The sequence below is a fragment of the Haliotis rufescens genome, unplaced genomic scaffold (assembly GCF_023055435.1).
Source record: "Haliotis rufescens isolate VD_foot unplaced genomic scaffold, xgHalRufe1.0.p SCAF_12, whole genome shotgun sequence".
Classification (NCBI taxonomy): domain Eukaryota; kingdom Metazoa; phylum Mollusca; class Gastropoda; order Lepetellida; family Haliotidae; genus Haliotis; species Haliotis rufescens.
In genome coordinates this window covers 16,399,748-16,422,357 of record NW_025963802.1, presented here as the reverse complement: position 1 = coordinate 16,422,357, position 22,610 = coordinate 16,399,748, and the positions used below count along the sequence as shown (strand labels likewise).

General features: G+C 39.9%; 1 protein-coding gene across 2 annotated transcripts in view; it reads left to right on the top strand.

The window, feature by feature from the left end:
• Positions 1-3,166: 3,166 nt before the first annotated feature.
• Positions 3,167-22,610, top strand: part of LOC124146061 (major vault protein-like) — a 42,734-nt gene continuing 23,290 nt past the window's right edge. The window contains exons 1-12 of one of the 2 annotated variants that reach the window (XM_048393397.1): positions 3,167-3,330; positions 7,307-7,440; positions 9,088-9,151; positions 10,520-10,741; positions 11,611-11,702; positions 13,728-13,797; positions 14,614-14,708; positions 16,509-16,575; positions 18,686-18,827; positions 19,722-19,823; positions 20,540-20,630; positions 21,675-21,735. In XM_048393397.1, the coding sequence (XP_048249354.1) occupies positions 3,262-3,330; positions 7,307-7,440; positions 9,088-9,151; positions 10,520-10,741; positions 11,611-11,702; positions 13,728-13,797; positions 14,614-14,708; positions 16,509-16,575; positions 18,686-18,827; positions 19,722-19,823; positions 20,540-20,630; positions 21,675-21,735 (1,209 nt within the window). In that variant the 5' untranslated portion in view covers positions 3,167-3,261. Of the gene's footprint in view, positions 3,331-7,306; positions 7,441-8,823; positions 8,881-9,087; positions 9,152-10,519; positions 10,742-11,610; positions 11,703-13,727; positions 13,798-14,613; positions 14,709-16,508; positions 16,576-18,685; positions 18,828-19,721; positions 19,824-20,539; positions 20,631-21,674; positions 21,736-22,610 lie in introns of those variants that run through there. The other variant, XM_048393398.1, reaches the window with a different exon arrangement.

Genomic DNA, 22,610 nt, shown 5'->3' with positions numbered 1-22,610 from the left:
ACCGCTGGTCATCGTTGACGGAAACTTGACAGCTCAGCGTTACATGGATAACATTCTTCGTCCAGTTGTCCTACCATTTCTCCAACAGCAGCCACGTGGTGTCATTTATCAGCATGACAACGCTAGAGCCCATACAGCCAGAATTGTCACTAACTTCCTCGCAGCCAAAAACGTCAACGTCCTGCCGTGGCCTGCACGCTCACCCGACATGTCCCCCATAGAACACCTCTGGGACTTGATGGATCGTCGTGTTCGACAACGACCACACTCTCCAGCCAACCGGCAAGAACTGATCTTGGCCCTCCAAGAAGAATGGCGTCAAATCCCACGTGACCTCATCAGACGACTGACTTTTTCTGTGCGCCGAAGAGTTTTTGCGTGTATTGAGGCATTTGGTGGTCACACACGCTACTAATGACTTGTTATTGAACGTGAGCGATTGTTTATGTACTCTGCCTATTGTCCATGATTCTGAAAGCTCGAGGTTTGTACCACACCCAACTTTGGGGGGCTCTGACGTCATTCTCGGTCGCGGTATGATTGTCATTTTCAGTGTTGATTATGTTGATATATTGATCTTCTCCATACACTTTACTTCATGCATGTATGTTTTGTTGTTTTTTAGCAAGAGTGATTTCAAACTCAGGTAAAGTTTCTTTTGGACGTCAGTTTATATTCACCTTAGTCCAAATGCATGTTTTAAATACATTGCTAAAGATTTGATAGCACCTTCATTGTTGGAATTCCACAAATTGATCATTAATTGATTGTCTTTGTGTTAAATATTTGAATTAGATAGAAACATGGATCTCAACGTTTTATATTTTTCACATATAAAAAGAACATGAAACTCGTCTTCAATCTCCTGGTTGGTTCAGTTAGTACATATACAATTTATAAAATCACTATCCTTGGTTCTACATTTATTAACATGTAAGTTATACATTCATCTTCTTGGCTGAAAGTATAAATATTCCTTTACTATTATTTGCTATACACTCCTCATGCAGGCTTACAAAATACATATTCCTTTGCTCTTACCCGTTATGTTGGTTGGTTGGTTGGTTTGTTGTTTAACGCCGCACTCGGCAATATTCCAGCTATATGACGGCGGTCTGTAAATAATCGAGTCTGGACCAGACAATCCAGTGATTGATTTCATGAGCATCGATCCACGCAATTGGGATCGATGACATGATTGTATCAACCAAGTCAGCGAGCCTGACCACCCGATCCCGTTAGTCGCCTTTTACGACAAGCATAGTCACCTTTTACGGCAAGCATGGGTTGCTGAAGACCTATTCTACCCCGGAATCTTCACGGGTATCTTACCCGTTATGTACACGCGTTATCTAGGCTGACAGGCTGAAAGCAGGGAATCCATGCTGAAAGTATAAATAGTCGTTGACTATTATTTGTTATACACTGACAGATAGCTATGCTATGTTATCTGTCCCACCCCTCGTACAGGCTTAAAGAGTACATATTCCTTCACTATCATTCGTTATAAATATTCATCTGATCTACCTTCAATTGCTGGTGGGGCGGTCGGGCAGCCTAGCGGTTTAAGCGTTCGCTCGACACGCTCGATTCCCGACATGGGTACAATGTGTGAAGCGCCGTAATATTGTTGGAATATTGCTAAAAGAGGCGTAAAGCCTTACTCACTCACTCATTCAATTGCTGGCGATCTTTAGCCCATTTTTATAATGTATTGTTATGAATAGAGCTATCCATTTTATGATTCAATACTAGTTTTAAAACTTTCTGTGATACGTCTTGTTATTTTACTGTCCTTCGTTGGCAGGATTTTATATCAGTCTCAATGTATTTATTATGTTTATCCCTTGATAGTCACGATATGGCTGAAATATTGCCGATGTGCCTTAAAATTGTAACTCACTCACTCTCTCACTGTATATTCATCATCAAGACTGAAGGTAAAAATATTCTGTTATGCAAAATCGTTATGCACAATGTGCCACAGAATACTTGGCTCTCCTTTGCGTTTCACCTGTATTACTCGTCTGTTCATGACATTTTGACATGATTTGACATATAGGGCTGCTTGGACATTCCGACCCCCTATTACAGACTTAACTGAAGTAATATCATTCATCATTGTCAAATTGTTCTCCTATAAATATATATATGTATATTGTTGAAATATATTATATTTTATCCATCTCTCTTTCTCAACTGTAAGTTTACCTGTGGCGAGAATGTCCGTTATGTATAAGAATAGAAACTGTCGAACCACGAAAGATATTTACTGACGTAGGTTGGAGAGATAATTCACTTCTCTCACGCCAGAGTGCCGAGAGGCGAAACGGGTCGACCGTAACTCGAATACTACTTTCCACCAACTAATAACTCATGCATAGAAACAAATAATAAATAATCGTTGAATGTCCGAAGAATTATGATGAAAGAATTATCAATACCTAAACAAATGAGTTTGATTATCACCAAATAATATAACACCCACGAGAAGACAAAGACGTTTAATGGCTTTCTTATCAGCAGCCTATCACGTATTTCATTTATTTTGTATGATAAATATAACAAATTTGAGTGTATTCATTTGTGGGACGTTAACTGCAAGGCACGCGTTGGTTGATTCTTGTAGTAATCCAATACGGTTCACATCGAACATTAATATTAATACATTTATTCAAATATGTCATTTAGAATCAGCGTTTGGTTTGAAATGAAAATAATAGTATATACACTGAAGCGCTCTTACAATATTTGCATCACTCGCATCTTTCTGCGACCAACACAAGGGGATGTCAACACTGCAGGTAATTCGTCCGTCTCGTTATCAGGGACAACAACCCACACAGTGTAAATATAAACACGATTACACTGAATTAGAAACAGTATGATAAAGAACATATAGATAAAGAACATACCCAATAACTGATAAAGAAAACAGACACTAGATATCGATCTGAACAGAAGAAATTACAGGGACATTCTGTCGGTGATCATTTCATTTATGACTCTCAAATATAACTTTTTCAGTTTGCAAGGAGCAGCGTCATGTCTGTAACTCCATCTGTCGGTTTTCCAAGAATGAAATGAAATGTTTGGTTCTCCAACAGATGTTATATATCAATATCTCATAAACGAATATAAGCCATGTGGATAATAGTATCACAAGCTGTCGCAACGCTTCCGGGTTTTTAGTATAAACAGCAAAACTGGAGAATTATTCGCAAAAGTTATCCGCAACGAGTGCACATACAAGCGACTGTCATGAATCACGATAGGGATGGAGCTATTGTTGGGCTGATGCCGTACCAATATGTCCACGTTTTGGATCTGGTGAGGAATTTGATAGGTCAAGTTATTGACAGGTACCCGTCGTGACGGATGGGTCGTTGGCGAGCGATGTGGCGCAGTGGGTCAAACAAACAACCTCTGCGTTGCAAGTTTGACAATGATTTGTAAACATGATGATCTGTTTTGAATAAGGATTTTATTTCAACTGCTCTGATGTTGTATCAAGTAACCATTTTCAACCATGCACCATTACTTATTGAAAGATGTATGTAAAATAGAAAAAAATTATCGCAATGAAAAATAGTAGTAGTAATAAATTGGACAGAAAATGAAAGGAGTTATTAGCCTACTTAATATAATTTATCAGTCAATCCAATATCTGTACATACCCATATCTGATCATCTTTTATTCCATGAATTGCTACTATTATATACCTCATGTACCAATGTTACATTTATGTCTACTAAATTGAAATAAAAATATTTTTTTAAAAGTAACCATTTTTAACCATGCACAATTAGTTACCGCCGGATTGTGATCAATCAGTGTTATTAGGGGCAGAGATCACATACCGATATGGGGTCATCATGATCAATTATCAACTGTCAATAGTCGATCGGTTAGTAAACACCAGACATTCAATTTTTCCCCCGTTCGCATGCACAGCGTTTGCTCATGTAAGCAACTTTGAACATGTGTAACTATACATACATGTCTCTGTTAATTTACTATAAGGTGTGCAAATAAAGTAGGTCTATATGTTAATGGGATAAGGCACACATATTCATCAGTCTGTTTACAACTTTCAACATGAAAAGGTTGTTTTCCAAACAAAGTCGAATGAGGAGAGTGTTACCTCACAAAAATCTTCACATGAACCAATATATTTGATTTAATCTGTACACAACTTTTTGACTCTTTTAAACCCAAAGAAAACACTGTCTGCCCAGCTCTGGATGTCCGCTTAAAAGTTAGTATTGCTGTATGCAGAATATAGCATCAACTTCAGAATACAGATCTGCTGACAGTTTGTTTGGTGTTGGCAAGTTAACAGATATGATAATTAGATCATCCTCTGGCGTTGTTGAACATGACAACATAGTGCAAATTTGCACTTGTGTAATTTACGTTTGCACCTGCTTCAGACATATGGTGCAAATTTTCTCCCATTGTAAGTATACACAACTGAGTAAATGCGTTCACATGACAAGTATATTCACGTGTGTATGTTTACATATATGAGCAAATATACATCTCTATGTATAGAGCTGCATGTGAAAGGGGTATTACTTATAGTGAGTTTGGTTTTACGCCGCTTTTAGCAATATTCCAGCATTATCACGGAGGGGGACACAAGAAAATGGGCTTCACACATTGTACCCATGTCAGGAATCGAACCCGGGTCTTCGGCGTGATGAGCCACCGCTTTAACCACTAGGCTACCCGACCGCCCCTGGGTATTACTTATACCTAGTTTATTCATGTATTTGCTGAACACAGATTTAACACATTAAAGACAGTCTTGATGTATAAATATAACAGTTAGTGATTATGACGAATGCATACATGTATTGACCAGCATTATTCTCACAATTACAAATCACTATATTTATAAGTTAAATAGGGAGACTAAATGCTCATGCAACTGTCGCTATTTGCCAATAGAGCAACTATGCTTGTCGAAAGAGTTGACTAATGGGATCGGGTGGTCAGGCTTGCTGACTTGGTTGATGCATCTGTCATTGTATCCCAATTGCCAATATTGATGAGTGCGGCGTTAAACAACAACAAACAAAACTGTCACTACTACTTTCAGATACCTTGACTGAGCTCAAGGTGAGCTATATAATTGCATAAAATACACATTAAATAATCGGATATATGCAGACAAATCAAATCCTAGCGTATGAAATATGCAACAAAAACTATTAAAAGCTATTGAAATAAAAGTAATGCGTAGTTTACAACTATTAGATAAAATGATTGCGTATATTAAAATTGTTAGATAAAATGATTGTGTATCGGCCAATCCCAAAATTCCCTTACCAACAGTTACATTCAATAAAGCTTGAGAGACAAACAAACACGAATACTGATAGATTCCAATTCAAAAGCACATCATGCCTAGTCAGGGTATCTTAAACATTCACCAAAAACTAGCACCTTTCTAACAAAGCTTGGTTTGGCAAACAAAACTTGTTTCCAAGAGGGGGAACCACTAGCAGACGCAGACAGGTATACTACCATTCATTTAGTTTTGAATGACTTTCAGGGATTGTTATGAAACAGGTTAAAATACCCATATGTCAAGAAGTGGGTAAAAAAGATTTTGAATACCCCCCTAAATTATGGATACCAAATCAAATTCAAAATCCTGGGTAAAAGAGTCAAATAACCAAAAGCTTGTCTTGAGCGGATCTGCCAAACCCTCAAAGTCTGGACGATCATTTTGTAAGTCGTGGCTAACGACTTTCACTTGGTTGACATACAATGAGGATTTGCAGATTTTATTGTTTTCAGTAGCTAGTCGTATATTGAATCTTGATTGACCGCCATTTTGCTTTCTCGGACGATCGATATCCAATTTTTTTATGGTCAATAAATAAGTACAGATGAAAAAAGTATTCAAATAACTATTGCTATCAACGATATTTTTGTATTTGTGATTAAATTATCTGTCTTGTTTTTAAAAAAATCTTTAGTTTAAAAAAAAAAATTCCCGTGAGGTCACGTGATAACCAAATATGGGATAATAGTCTCGATCCAAATGTTACAACGCGTACACTTGAGCAAACTCATGAATATAACTCATGAATATTAATTAGACCGTTCACTACGTTAACAGATCGTTATTATAAAAGAAACAAACGTATGTTTTCCATGTAAATCTAAAATGATATTATTTGTTATTAATTGTCCGGTGAATTAAACAATTTAAATTATTATGAATACGTAAACTTGTAATGTGTGTGAAAAGTCGTACTAAAATACGCTATTTGAAGGGGGCGTGGTCTAAATGCAAATGTCCGATTGGGATTTTAAATTTTCCGGACCCCTGCATGATATTAACATTTAGCATTAAATTTCTAAATGGGTTTATGGGTAGCATTTATATTTCCCTGCACTAAGCATGCTAAGTACTGAGACACTAAATATTTCTAAAGTCAAAAGCCTTTGTGTTGAAGTTGAAGGGACTTACGAAAATACTTTGACTTATACGAGGTTTGATACAGCCGAAAATGATGAATAAAAAAGGAATTTGCAAGCACCAAGCTTTAGCCTTATATTTCGAGACAACAGTAAATTCGACACATCACTGTCATATCCTTCTTTCATATATAAGAGTCTAAAAATTAGCCTCTCCCGAGTAATCATCTCACTTCACGCATTCTATAAACAACCTTTAACCATGCCACTTCCTTTGGCCTATGTCACTTTCTCTTACTTTTGTCAAGCAACATGCTTATTTTCTCTCGCTATCGTTTTCGGCATTTTTATCAACTTTACTGATTTGTCACTCTATCCAATTTCAGCCTTGTCTTTATAAACTGTTTCTATTTTTGACATATATCGCTGTCATTTACATTTTGGTCTTTCATAAACTCTACTTCACATTTTTGTCTTCGCCAAAACTGTGTCTAAATTTGCCTTGTGTGCTATGTTCACTGACACATTTTACACTTTGCTGTATAATATGATACTCCACAGCTTCAATATTTCATTTATCTATGTATCACAGTAGCTGCCAACAGTGATGTGGCAATCATCCATCTTCATAGCCTGTTGTGTTGTGTATCTTTGCTTATTCTTATATAACCTTAATATTTGCTAACTTCCCAACTATGATTTTTGTGATTTTGTGTAATAGTCCAGAAAATACAGGTGAGCTACAGAGCCTTGTGCTTTTTTCTGTTCCTAATGGTTACATGACAAAACTGTTTGTCAGGTATAACCATTGGTCAGGCCAATTCCATGTTTGACATGAAAAATACATGTTGCCTTTGACCTGTGTTGCAGACAACGAACATCACACGGCTGGAGATCGGGCCACAGACCCTTGTCCTGAAGACTAATGAGCGTGTTGATGCTGGACCTCTACCTATGATAGTCATCCCTCCTGGTCACTATATCAGTGTCACAGACCCGATCAGGTGAGTCCTTCCTGGCCACGACATCAGTGTCACAGACCCCATCAGGTGAGTCCCTCCTGGTCACTATATCAGTGTCACAGAACCCATCAGGTGAGTCCTTCCTGGTCACTACATCAGTGTCACAGACCCAATCAGGTGAGTCCCTCCTGGTCACGAGATCAGTGTCACAGACCCCATCAGGTGAGTCCCTCCTGGTCACGAGATCAGTGTAACAGACCCCATCAGGTGAGTCCTTCCTGGTCACTATATCAGTGTCACAGACCCCATCAGGTGAGTCCCTTCCGGTCATGACATCAGTGTCACAGACCCAATCAGGTGAGTCCCTCCTGGTCACTATATCAATGTCACTGACCCCATCAGGTGAGTCCTTCCTGGTCACTACATCAGTGTCATAGACCCCATCAGGTGAGTCCCTCCTGGTCACTACATCAGTGTCACAGACCCCATTAGGTGAGTCCTTCCTGGTCACTACATCAGTGTCACAGACCCCATCAGGTGAGTCCCTCCTGGTCACGACATCAGTGTCACAGACCCCATCAGGTGAGTCCCTCCTGGTCACTACATCAGTGTCACAGACCCCATTAGGTGAGTCCTTCCTGGTCACTACATCAGTGTCACAGACCCCATCAGGTGAGTCCCTCCTGGTCACGACATCAGTGTCACAGACCCCATCAGGTGAGTCCCTCCTGGTCACTACATCAGTGTCACAGACCCCATTAGGTGAGTCCTTCCTGGTCACTACATCAGTGTCACAGACCCCATCAGGTGAGTCCCTCCTGGTCACTACATCAGTGTCACAGACCCCATCAAGTGAGTCCCTCCTGGTCACGACATCAGTGTCACAGACCCTATCAGGTGAGTCCCTCCTGGTCACTACATCAGTGTCACAGACCCCATCAGGTGAGTCCCTCCTGGTCACTATATCATTGTCACAGACCCCATCAGGTGAGTCCCTCCCGGTCATGACATCAGTGTCACAGACCCCATCAGGTGAGTCCCTCCTGGTCATGAAATCAGTGTCACAGACCCCATCAGGTGAGTCCCTCCTGGTCACGAGATCAGTGTAACAGACCCCATCAGGTGAGTCCCTCCTGGTCACTACATCAGTGTCACAGACCCCAACACGTGAGTCCCTCCTGGTCACTATATCAGTGTCACTGACCCCATCAGGTGAGTCCTTCCTGGTCACTATATCAGTGTCACAGACCCCATCAGGTGAGTCCCTCCTGGTCACTACATTAGTGTCACAGACCCCATCAGGTGAGTCCCTCCTGGTCACTATATCATTGTCACAGACCCCATCAGGTGAGTCCCTCCTGGTCACTATATCAGTGTCACTGACCCCATCAGGTGAGTCCTTCCTGGTCACTATATCAGTGTCACAGACCCCATCAGGTGAGTCCCTCCTGGTCACTACATCAGTGTCACAGACCCCATCAGGTGAGTCCTTCCTGGCCACTACATCAGTGTTTTTGCAACCTTTCAATGTGTATCATGTCTGAATGCAGGCAGGTACCTTTGAAGATGAGCAGGCAGCACTTACAGGTCACCTGCCCTGTCTTATTTGGTTTTTAAATATTTCAAACACTGGATATGTTGTCTCTAATATGTTTCTGTGTCTTTATGATGTTTTTGTTTCCTTTCTAGCCGCTATGAGGCAGGCAAGGCATGTGAGCTCAAAATTGGCCAAAAGGAAGTAAGGGTTCATCAGGTAAGTGTCCTAAATCAAATTAGACATTTGTCTTCAGATACCATAATGTTTTCTTCTAGACAGAGCTCAGAGTGATGTATTGGCATCCAAATGTAACTTCAATGATGGACCTCCTCGAAAAGTGATCAAGAAACGATTGCTTTTAGGAGATGTTCCGCGCTGAGTCAAATATATACTACTCAACATGTGACAGGGATATTCTGAGCATGGGACCCGAATGTGTGTGATTGGCTGCAGTAGTGTGTGACATAAACTAATCATTTCTTATGTGTATTGTTTTTTTTATGCCACAAATAGCTGCAAGATTGTTGATGTGACGTTAGGCAATATTTACTGACTCATTATTTACTGTTGGTTCATCCTTTTACTTGACTTGTTTCTTCTTAATTCTTGCATGTTGCCATGGCTATTATACAAGCATCTTTATCCTTTCATTTGACTGGATATTCTTCATCTTAATTCCAGCATTTAAGATTGTCTGGTCCGCACTTTATTATTTACAGGCCGTCATTTATTGGCTGAAGTGTGGTGTCTTCAACAAACACGTCTTGTATTTGATCAGAAATCCATCATCATGAGTCCTGCATGTGACTGTGGTGTTTAATTCTACCATCCATAATCGCATGATTCAGGACTTCCATGAGACTGCAAATGTACAATGCTTGAATACTTTGCACGATTAAAGGGAAACAACTCCTCCATGACACTTTATTACCTCCCCTGACAAATGTGGCTTCAACTTGTGAATGAAGCCCTGTGTGAGATAGTGAAAATTTATTTCTAGCAGTTTTACCATTTGGCAACCTGCAGAGTTGTCTTCACTTGAATATTGCCTTACCTTGTGGTTGACCGTGTACTTCGTCCTAACCTTGCACGGTACCTGATGTACGTCATCATAAGTCTTGCATGTTTCTGGATATACCAGTATATCAGGTATATCATCTGTGGTCTTGCTTGTGGCTATATTCCTAAACCTAAAGTGCACTCGGGTACATGACGCCATGCCTGTTTTCAGAGACAGTCCTTTTCTCCTTCTAAACTTGTTCAATGGATGCAGAACAAAAATGTACTGCATCCCGAGGGATGCACAATTATGACCATTGTACCTACGGTGCATCAAGAGCAGTTATGGGTGTCTGTTATTTCATCCGTCAATCACGACCACTGTCCACATGGTCATTGATTCCTTCCAGGCTCTGAAATCCTTGTCTACACTACACCCTTTCATTACTGTAGAGGACCCTCATTTTGCCTGCAAGGACCCTTGAAATTAGTTTTGGGGGTCCCCTGGACCCCCACTTTTGTAAGTCAAGGTAAAACCCTGCTTCACACCTTCAAGACAACATAAAGACCTTTGCCTCCTTGCAGGACCCGTTCCCCCTCTACCCAGGTGAATCCCTCACGATGGCCCCAGAGTACATGCAAAGGGGGCAGTTCCAGAAAGCAGTCCGTCCCCTCCCTGTTATAAAGGCCAACCATGCCATCCGCCTCCGTGCTCTCATTGACCTGGTGGAATTCGGGGTGAAGAGGAAGGAGGAGGAGATGTGGCAGCTGCCTGGACCACTGACATACATTCCTAGAGCTGACGTGGTGAGTAGGCTACATTCCTAAAGCTGACGTGGTGAGTAGCCTACATTCCTAGAGCTGAGAAGGCAGGTAGCCAACATTCTTTGAGCTGCTATGGTGAGTAGCCTTTATTCCTAGATCTGACGTGGAGAGTAGCCTATATTCCTAGATCTGACGTGGAGAGTAGCCTATATTCCTAGATCTGACATTGAGAGTAGCCTACATTCCTAGAGATGACGTGGTGAGTAGGCTACATTCCTAGAGCTGATGTGGAGAGTAGCCTACATTCCTAGAGATGACGTGGTGAGTAGGCTACATTCCTAGATCTGACATGGAGAGTAACCTACATTCCTAGAGCTGACGTGGTAAGTAGCCAACATTCCTAGAGCTGACGTGGTAAGTAGCCAACATTCCTAGAGCTGACGTGGTAACTAGCCAACATTCCTAGAGGTGACATGGTAAGAAGCCAACATTCCTAGAGCTGACGTGGTAAGTAGCCAACATTCTTAGAGCTGACGTGGTAAGTAGCCAACAGTCCTAGAGCTGACGTGGTAAGTAGCCAACATTCCTTGAGCTCATATGGTGAGTAGCCTATGTTCCTAGATCCAACACTCGTTGAGCTGATTTGGTGAGTAGCCAAAATTCCTACAGCTGATTTAGCCCATGTATCTAGAATGTATGTGGTGAGTAGCATTTGTGAGAAGTTTTATTTTCATAAACACGTTGTTAGCTAGTTTGTTTATTCTAAGGTTTATAGAGGCCCAGTAATTATAAGCATAAATGTCAGCTAAATTATAGATTAATTATTAGATTTAATATTTTTTCAAATGTTAGTAAGTATCAATATGTTCAATAAAAGTGATCAATAAATGTCATGATAATTATTATCACAGGAAGTTGTGAAGATTGTACAGCCTTTCATCATCAAGAATGGGGATTCCCTCAATCTGCGGGCTATTCAGGACTGTTATGATAGTGAAGGAAGGTAAGGCGGTAACCATAGAAAGTGAAGCTCTAAATATGTGCTGATTCTATTTTGAGCATGGATATTTGCTTGTTAGTGTTTCATTTCTGAAAAACTTCTGTATTTTAGTCTACGCTCAAACAGATGTCACTCTGATCTTGTGGGATCTTGTCTCTCAGTTTGAAGTTAAATGACAATTTGAAGTCAGTATGTTTGCTTTTGAGTTTGGTTTGCATTTTGAAACAATGCTTGAACACTTTGCATGATTAAAGGGAAATAACTCCTCCATGACACTTTATTACCTCCCCTGACAAATGTGGCTTCAACTTGTGAATAGAGCCCTGTGTGAGTAATGAAAATTTATTTGTATTAATAAGATGAACACAACTGTTCGATTGACGTACATATCTTGGTAAGCAGACAGTTGAATTATGAATTAATTGAATCAATCTTGCTGGAACAATCTTCCCCGAACCTAGTAATCCTCCATTATTACAGTCCGTTTGACTCCAAATGAGAACGATGAATTGCAGAACGTGCAGTGCATGCGTGCTTGCGCTGTTCCTTCCACGGTTTGTCCCCCTACGTGTCATGTACACATTTCTATACAAAATTACATGATAGTTTCTTAAAGCTCTGCACGCTAACGTCGAACCCATTGACAGAGGTGTCCATTCCCGTGCATCTGATGTCGAACCCATTCGACAGGCGAATAGCATAACGACACCCCAAAATAAAACTCGCCATATCTATTTACCAAGAAGGCTTTGCGTAACATTTAAATTACATGACACGTCAGATTTTTCCGAATATTCGTATTTCTGCAACCGAAATGATGACCTCGAAAATTAAGTTATTTTTCTGTTTAACGTTTAGATAATAAATTTACTGAAATGGTTCATAATTTACCATCGCGCTGTTATATGCAGATAAAAAAAAACGAATTTTTACTCAATTAAAATTAAGATATCGGAGATAGGATTATTGAAATCAATTTGCACAAATGTTACGATATTAAAAGGTTCCTAGCATGAAATGCAAACCACCTTCAATAAATCAATTCAGGTAAGTTAAAGAAAATTTACAAATTTTGTGTTCACTTTGGTCTCAACCTTGGTATGATTGAAAACATTGGGATATTTTTATATGGTATTGTGTAGTTTTCTATCAGGAATAAATGTGCAAAATATTTCTTCAATTGGCCCTTGTTTAATGAGGCACCGACTGTTTGAAATCAGCCACCCTCTTTAGAGCGCCTTATGCTAAAATTAATCCAGCAGGCAGGGGTAAGAAGTGTGAAAATAATTCAGCAGGCTAAAGGTTAAAGAACTTCATCTGTCATGGGTCTTAAAATAAACAAAATTCAGATTTTGTTGGGTACAGGGTATTCATGGTCAAGTACCGTATTGATGTTTCATACACTTTTCTGGATTTCGAGTTATTTTGCAATTCATCGTTCTCATTTGGAGTCAAACGGACTGTAGTCCATGATAGTCCTCATTGAATTGTAGTATTTGAGGGCAATATTTCTGAATCAGTTCTCAATGCTTCAATTTTATTACAAATTGTTGGATAAAACTGACAGAATATGTAAACATAATAAACATTTCTGTTTTGTTCAAGCAGGACTATTCTGTTTTTCTGTGGGACGAGAAGTTGGTCACATGACCGTGAAACTGACATTCATAAGCGTATTAACAACAAATTTTGAAATTCATAAGTTTTTCACAAGATTGTATTCTTGAAATGACGTAAACACTGACGGAATACTTCCACAAATAGCACGAATTAATACAGAAGTGTTGTTTCTGATCATTTAGACCTTCAATCGTGAACTCAACGTTTTAGCATCCATTGGGTAAAGTAAGAGTGTGTAACTGCATCATTGTCAACAAATATCCTCGCTACGACCCATCCTAGTGAACAATCCTTGATTGTAAAAGATTTCTGTCTGTGTCCATGTATTTGAATAGTAATAGATATTCATGACGTTTGCATCACATCTAGTTAACCAGGATAGGTACATTGTTTCAATCTATTTTTCAGCAAGCGTGTGACGGGCGAGGAGTGGCTCGTGTCTATACCAGGGGCTTATGTGCCTGGAGTGTTTGAAGAGGTAAGACATTCTTCTAGGGAACAGTGAGACACGGTCTGTTGCATGTCAGTAGTACAGGCCCAAGTACAATGTACATGAAGTGCCTTGTTGGATATTTGTTTGAAGATACGGATTCATTTTCAGTAGGGTAACCATTAGTTAACTGTTAGTTTCATAGACCTAATATAATTTGGGTTAGCAGATGTGTGTTTAGGGGTGCGGGGGGGATGAGGAGAGGGATGTGGGGTGTGTAGAAGGGGTCTCCTGTTCCCATCATGGATGTAATAATTAAAACACATACTACCGTATTCGACGTAATAAGCGCCCTGCTCTAATAAGCGCCTACGGCGATATTTGCTAATATATTGGCTTGTGAACAATCCCATTTAGCACCCCTTCCGATTGATCAATGTGCACAAGACTTTTTTATTCATGTATACTACGCACTCGTGTGTTATATGCATTCTTAATTATGGGCTATTAAATTCTGGAAAAATATATCTGTCGCATATAAACATTTCAGTCTGTCAGCATAAACCACGAAATTTATCTTTCAACTCTGTTTTTTCCACCAAAATAATATTCTAATAAGAGCCCCCTATTTCTAATTTTGAGAGCGCCCTGGGCGCTTATTACGTCAAATACGGTAATTGAAATTCTTAAGACAAGCGAACATTCATATTATGACGTTAAACACTAGATTTGTTACTCATATTATTACCACTGGTTTGCGTAGTCCAAATATAATCTGTACATATCTTATTTAATCAATTACTTCTGATCAGTGAAATAAATCAGACAAAGTTTCAGTTTAATTTATACTGTGCTTCACTGCAGGTACTTGACGTTAAATCGAAGATAACCTTGACCCATGACTCTGGCCTTCACCTTCGAGCCACCCGGACATTAAATGATGCATATGGGGACAGCAGGTAAGTTAAGTTGATTCTTACTCGTGACCCTTGAAGTCGCATTTTCTATGAATCTGTCAATTCTTTCTCATCAGACCCTGTGTGGTTCTCCGAAGAGGTCCACAGTACCCCTTGCTTGTCATAAATGCAGATGATATGACTAATGACAGGCTGCCATGATGCCACAAGGGTATAGCGACAGAAGAAAAACTTTCCCTCACTAACAGAACTCATTGCCCCTCATGAGGAATCTGGTTAGAATAGGTCCCGAGGTACCTATGCTGGTTGTAAGAGGCATCTAAATGGATTGAGTAATCAGTCTTGGTAACTTGGTTGATAGCGTGTCATCGTACCCCAACTGCGTGGATCGTTGCTCATAACATCAATCAGGGGCACAGGTGGCCCAGCCGTCTAAGGCGCAGTGATTCGCTGTGCAGAGTTGCGTCCCTTTGGCACGCCCAGAAACCTATGATTGTGGGTTCGAATCCCGGATCGCCCCGATTATGTTTCGAGGTTTGTCAGCACCATACCCGTGCTCATGGGTTTCACTGAAGTGGTAAACGTCTGAGACCTGCATCACTTCAGGCTTTCCTCCCACATTAAGCTGACACGCCGCGATATAACTGGAATACTGTTAAAAGCGGCGTTAAACCCAAATCACTCACTCACTCCCTCATAAAATCAATCACTGCAATGTCTGGTCCAGACAGGCCGCCATCACAGTGATTTTGACACAAAGATCTGTGTGTTGGTCAATGACTTGGACCCAATTAATGTAATAAGTCAATGGCAAAAGTCAATAAGTCTTAAGGTTTCAAAAAGGCGAACCATAACAACAACTCAATGCAATACCATTCATGATTGGATGAATACATGATCTGGCCAAGGAGCATCATGATAAGAAAAGCGCTTGACTAAGTCACTTTAGCTCCTGCAGCATTTCCTATGATACAGAAAGGATGATGCAAAGAGTAAATGAGTGAGTATGGGTTTACGCCACTTTTAGCAGTATTCCAGTAATATCATGGCAAGGGACACTCTTCACACATTGTACCCATTTGGGTAATCGAACCCGGGTCTTTGGCGTGACAAGCGAACGCTTTAACCTCTAGGCTATCCCACTGTCCGATGATGCAAAGACATGCTGATCAGAATTTTGATTTTGATTTATGATGTCTGTGCACTGTTTTGTTAAATCAATACTGTAAGTAGGACTATGCCTTACTATTTATTATTATAATATATGAAATTATGATCATCTGACTAACTCAGCATTTCTATTGGTCAGTGGTGAAATTACTTAGGCAAACCATCTAACAAATTAAAATTTTATCAGTCTATGATCGGTGACCATCGGCCATCTGAAACTCTGTGTCATATATCGTATTTGACGTAATAAGCACCCAGGGTGCTCTCAAAATTAGAAATAGGGGGCTCTTATTAGAATATTATTTTGAGTTGAAAGATCGTAAATTGCGTGGTTTATGCTGACAGCCTGAAATGTTTATATACGACAGATATATTTTTCCAGGATTTGATTGCCCATAATTAAGGGTGCATATAACGTACGAGTGAGTATTATAAACAAATAAATAAGTCTTGTGTACATTAATCAATTGGAAGGGGTGCTTATTGAGATTGTTCACTAGCCAATATATTAGCAAATATTGCCATGGGCACGTTTTAGAGCAGGGTGCTTATTACGTCAAATACGGAATATTTCTGAGTACGGCAGTACTCATTATTTTCCCAGTAAATGTACTAAAAACTGACATCATCATGCAAACACGGAGTGATGAGGATGTGATGCTTCTGTTGCAGGCTGGCTGGAGAGGAATGGCTTCTGACTGGAGAAGAAACTGACAGTTATTTCCCTGAAGTCGGAGTGGTAAGTTAGTCTGAGTATTGGTTCATAGATGTGTCGATGATTGATGTGTAAATGATGTCGGTGTAATTGGGATATGTAAGAGGCAACTAACAGGATCGGGTGGTCAGGCTCGCTGACTTGGTTGATGCATGTCACTGTATCCCAACTGCGTTGATCAATGCTCGTGATATCAATCACTGGATTGTCTGGACCAGACTCAATTATTTACAGACTGCCATCATATAGCTGGAATATTGCTGAGAGCGACGGTAAACAACAAACAAACAAGAAAACACAGAGCTACAGATAAGCAGCGTATTTGCGTAAAATACCCCCCAAAAATATTCAAAACCCAATTACTTTCAATTAACTTGCACACAGAAACACATGCATTAAATGAAAAACTCAAATTAAAAATCAGCACGCGTAAATACCGCATGATGCTTTTTCAGCATGAGTACATTGGAGCTAATTTCCGAAACACAATTATGAGCTAATTTACTTTCCGAGTCAAGCCTATATATTTAGAAAAGTTATATACATCTAAAACATTATTTCATATTTTTAAATCTTAAAATGTTCACTAATTTGGGGAAAAATACCAATAGAGTGATGTATAGATGAGTGAAAAAATATTGGTTACCAAATGAAAAATATAATAACCTAATTAAAATAGAAACCCTAGAGTTAAAACTCAATTACCCGGTACTCAAAAAGTCATTGGAAGCCCTGAAACAAGATGACATGTATCAACCAAGTCAGCGAGCCTGACCACACGATCCCGTTAGTCACCCCTTACGACAACCAAAGTCGCCTTTTACGACAAGCATCGTTTGCGTGAGACCTATTCTACCCCAGATCCTCACGGGTCGATGAATAGATGTGATCAGTGAAGTAGGTCTGAACAGTGATGGTAGGTGTATATGATGTAGATTGTAGATGATGTTGATGTGGGTGACGTAGGTGTAGATGTTGATATAGAAGATGTTGATGTGGGTGCAGATGATGTAGATGATGTTTTAGATAATGTAGGTGTAGATAATGTTGATATAGATGATGATGTGGGTGTAGATGATGTTGATGTAGATGATGTTAATGTGGGTGTAGACGATGTTGATATAGATGATGATGTGGGTGTAGATGATGTTGATGTGGGTGCAGATGATGTAGATGATGTTTTAGATAATGTAGGTGTAGATAATGTTGATATAGATGATGATGTGGGTGTAGATGATGTTGATATAGATGATGATGATGATGTGGGTGTAGATGATGTTGATGTAGATGATGTTAATGTGGGTGTAGACGATGTTGATATAGATGATGATGTGGGTGTAGATGATGTTGATGCGGGTGTAGATGATGTTGATATAGATGACGATGATGATGATGATGATGTGGGTGTAGATGATGTTGATGTAGATGATGTTAACGTGGGTGTAGATGATGTTGATGTAGATGATGTTAATGTGGGTGTAGATGATGTTGATGCGGGTGTAGATGATGTTGATATAGATGATGATGATGTGGGTGAAGATGATGTTGATATAGATGATGATGTGGGTGTAGATGATGTTGATATAGATGATGATGTGGGTGTAGATGATGTTGATGCGGGTGTAGATGATGTTGATATAGATGATGATGATGTGGGTGTAGATGATGCGGATGTAGATGATGTTGATATAGATGATGATGATGTGGGTGTAGATGATGTTGATGTGGGTGTGGGTGTAGATGATGTTTATTTGGGTGTAGATGATGTTTATATAGATGATGATGATGATGTGGGTGTAGATGATGTTGATGCGGATGTAGATGATGTTGATATAGATGATGATGATGTGGGTGTAGATGATGTTGATGTGGGTGTAGATGATGTTGATGTGGGTGTAGATGATGTTGATATAGATGATGATGATGATGTGGGTGTAGATGGTGTTGATGTATGTGTAGATGATGTTTATGTTGGTGATTATGTTGGTAGGTGTAAACAATGTAGGTGTAGACAATGTAGGTGCAGATGCTGTTGGTGAATGAAGGTGCAGTCAATGTTGTTGTATAGATTATGTACGTGTAGATGCTGTAGATGATGTTAATGTTGTCAGTAACTCTGAAATTCCTGCTACAGGAGGTGGTGAAACAGGTGCAGAAGACGGTGGTCAGCAAGGGTCAGTACTGTGTTGTCCTTGACCCTGTAGATGAGGACAAGAAGCCATGCCTTGGACAGCGGGTGCTGAAGAAAGGGTTGTGTACATTTTTCCTCCACCCAGGTAAACAAGAGCTTCACAAGAATATACCTACACCATGTACACCATGAACACCCTGTATGTGTTTTCAGAAGCAGGGAGATATCTAGAATTCCGAACAAGTGCCCTTGGCAGGCAAATTTGGAAAATATAGTTATATTTTTCAGAAGTGGATTTTTTAGCGTTCTTATTTTCATACAACATGAAGAATTGGGAAAATTGTATTTCAATCTGGGAATTTTTACTGTCATTTGCTGCAGACTTGCAGCCGAATATCTGCTTCTGAGCAGGTCTAGATACACCCCTGAGAAGCACAATCACAATGATCACAAGTAACTCAACTTTGGCAAATACTACTCAAAAGAAGTTAAAGAACGTTAAATATTTTCATATGACTATAGTTAATCTGTCATGCAGTCATATGCAGCAAAGTTCCCAGTTTGAATGAAAAATTTCCCAATTTCTCAGACTTTAGAACAAAGAAAAAACATTAAGAAACCAACTTTGGACAATTATCAAAATATTTTTCACAATGTGCCAACCAAAGGCAAATCCTGAATAAATCCCTGTATCATGACGAACATGCACATATGAGATAGTTAGCATACAAATCCATGATTGTTATTTGTTAACATGGTGCCTTGCTGTCGGTGTGGATATGGAAAACTTACTTCCTAATCAGTAGGTATTTGATGTAAATGCTGTAAAGAGAAGATGAAGGAAAGTGTGTGAAAGTATCAATATATTGTCTTCAATAAGGCAATATGTTTTCCTTTCGCTCCTTCTATTAAAAAGTATTGAAAATTAATAAAAATTGAAAAACGTTTGCTTTTCCAATCTAATAATTTTTTCTAAAATTTTTGAAAGCCAGTTTTGGTCCAAGTTATGACCTAAACAACATTGTCTATCCATGTGTAGGTGAGAGGCTAGAGGACGGGATACAGAACACCCATGTCTTGTCAGCTGACGAGAGCCTCGTCCTCCAGGCCAAGGGAGCCTTCACAGACAATATGTTTAAAGGTATGTACGGTCATGATATGTTTAAAGAAATGTTCATTGGTGATAATTACTCTTTACATTAAGCAAAATTCGTTATTGCCGAGTATAATAACTATGACTGACACATTATTCTAGTCACTTTACACATTACCAGAACAGCACATTGCTGCCACCCATAACAATACCATACTTACAACTATGACCCGTGAAGATCCGGGGTAGAATAGGTCTTCAGCAACCCATGCTTGCCATAAAGGGCGACTATGCTTGTCGTAAGAGGCAACTAACGTGATTGGGTGGTCTGGCTCGCTGACTTGGTTGATGCATGTCATTGATCCCAATTTCGTGAATCGATGCTCATGATATTAATCACTGGATTGTCTGGTGCAGACTTGATTATTTACAGACTGCCATGATATAGCTGGAATATTGCAGAGTGCGGCGTTAAACAACAAACCAGCCCAACCAATCAACTTACAACTGACAATCACATCGATCTGAGTCCCATGTTAACACAGATTAAGGACTTCTGGGAATGAGAGTTACCTCCCTTGCACCTCTCCTTTGCCAGTAATACTTCCAGGTTTGCACTTGCCCAGGACTAGCAGACAAGTTTCTATAAACCTTGATCCCAAATAGAACATATGAAACCACAATAAGCTTGTTAATTAGATCCTGCTCATTTGTAAAAGTAAACCTATTACTCAAGTTTTCATTGACACATTTTTTTACAACAGGAAAGCCTAAACGAAAGCCAGGTGACTTGTGGCTGATCCGAGGACCAGTCGAGTACATCCCACCCATTGAAGTGGAGATAGTGAAGAGAAGGTAGGTCTATCCCACCTATTTAAGTGAAGAGAAGGTAGATCTATCCCACCTATTGAAGTGAAGAGAAGGTAGATCTATCCCACCTATTGAAGTGAAGAGAAGGTAGATCTATCCCACCTATTTAAGTGAAGAGAAGGTAGATCTCTCCCACCCAATGAAGTGGAGAGAAGGTAGATCTCTCCCACCCAATGAACTGGAGAGGAGGTAGATCTGTCCCACCCAATGAAGTGGAGAGGAGGTAGATCTGTCCCACCCAATGAAGTGGAGAGAAGGTAGATCTATCCCACCTATTTAAGTGAAGAGAAGGTAGGTCTATCCCACCTATTTAAGTGGAAAGAAGGTAGATCTATCCCACCTATTTAAGTGAAGAGAAGGTAGATCTATCCCACCTATTGAAGTGAAGAGAAGGTAGATCTATCCCACCTATTTAAGTGAAGAGAAGGTAGATCTCTCCCACCCAATGAAGTGGAGAGAAGGTAGATCTCTCCCACCCAATGAACTGGAGAGGAGGTAGATCTGTCCCACCCAATGAAGTGGAGAGGAGGTAGATCTGTCCCACCCAATGAAGTGGAGAGAAGGTAGATCTATCCCACCTATTTAAGTGAAGAGAAGGTAGGTCTATCCCACCTATTTAAGTGGAAAGAAGGTAGATCTATCCCACCTATTTAAGTGAAGAGAAGGTAGATCTATCCCACCTCTTGAAGTGAAGAGAAGGTAGATCTATCCCACCTATTTAAGTGGAAAGAAGGTAGATCTATCCCACCTCTTGAAGTGAAGAGAAGGTAGATCTATCCCACCTATTTAAGTGGAGAGAAGGTAGGTCTATCCCACCTCTTGAAGTGAAGAGAAGGTAGATCTTTCCCACCTATTTAATTGAAGAGAAGGTAGGTCGTAGGTCTATCCCACCCATTGAAGTGGAGATTGTGAAGAGAATTTAATTCTTGCAGTTGAATAATATGAATCACAATATCACCTCTGATTTATGCATTGTGGGACATACATAAGTGTTTGAGGTTGCTCATGACATTTAATTATTTGTTCCAGAGAAACCAAACCCCTCAGCAAGAATGAGGGAATCTATGTACAGAACAGACAGACCGGGAAGGTATGCTCACAGCATTACATAGTCGAGTATATCTGGGGCAACGCTTTTGTAGTGAAGTACAAATTCTTGTACTTTGAAGGGTTGAGTCCCATCTGGTATTTGAACCCACACTCTCAGAGTGAGGCACCTAATCACCAGCACACATTATCAGCGAGGCTTCAACAGAATGGAGCTCTGACAAAGGGTAGTTTAGATCACGTACTTTGTGTACCCTTCTGACAAGTGTACATTGGCACAGCTCCCATGGCTGAAAGTTATGAATATACAATGCCTTTTAGAAAGTGGTCAAATATAGTAAATGTTATTTTTGGGATAACTCTTTCTTTATAAAATGAATATTCTTGTAAAAGTCATTGTGTATTCATAGATAGTGGTGTTAATGGTCTACATTGCAGTCAGCAAGATCTCCCGTGAATCTGGGTTGTATACTCCACAGGGAGCTGAGAATGATTGTTGAGTGCTCACTGATCCAGTGACCACAGTAATAATAGCACTTTGAGCATGCCCCTGTGTGATGTGGAAATATGCGCAATATAAATGGCCTATTATTATCCCCCGCCCCAACGAAGTTGGCAAGGAATATAGAAATAGGTTTCGTCCGTTTGTCCGTGCATGCGTGAGTGCATATTATATTCTTACTAATGTGGCACAGGACACACTATCTGAGAAGTGATATTGAAACCTGTCTGCATGCAGTTTGACCCCATTCTCTGTCAGTAATCAGGTGGTGAATGAGGCATGTAGATTTCAAAATGTCATCATTTTACACTGTGGGTAGACCCGTGAAGATCCGGGGTAGAATAGGTCTTTAGCAACCCATGCTTGCCGTAAAAGGCAACAATGCTTGTCGTAAGAGGCGACTAGCGGGATTGGGT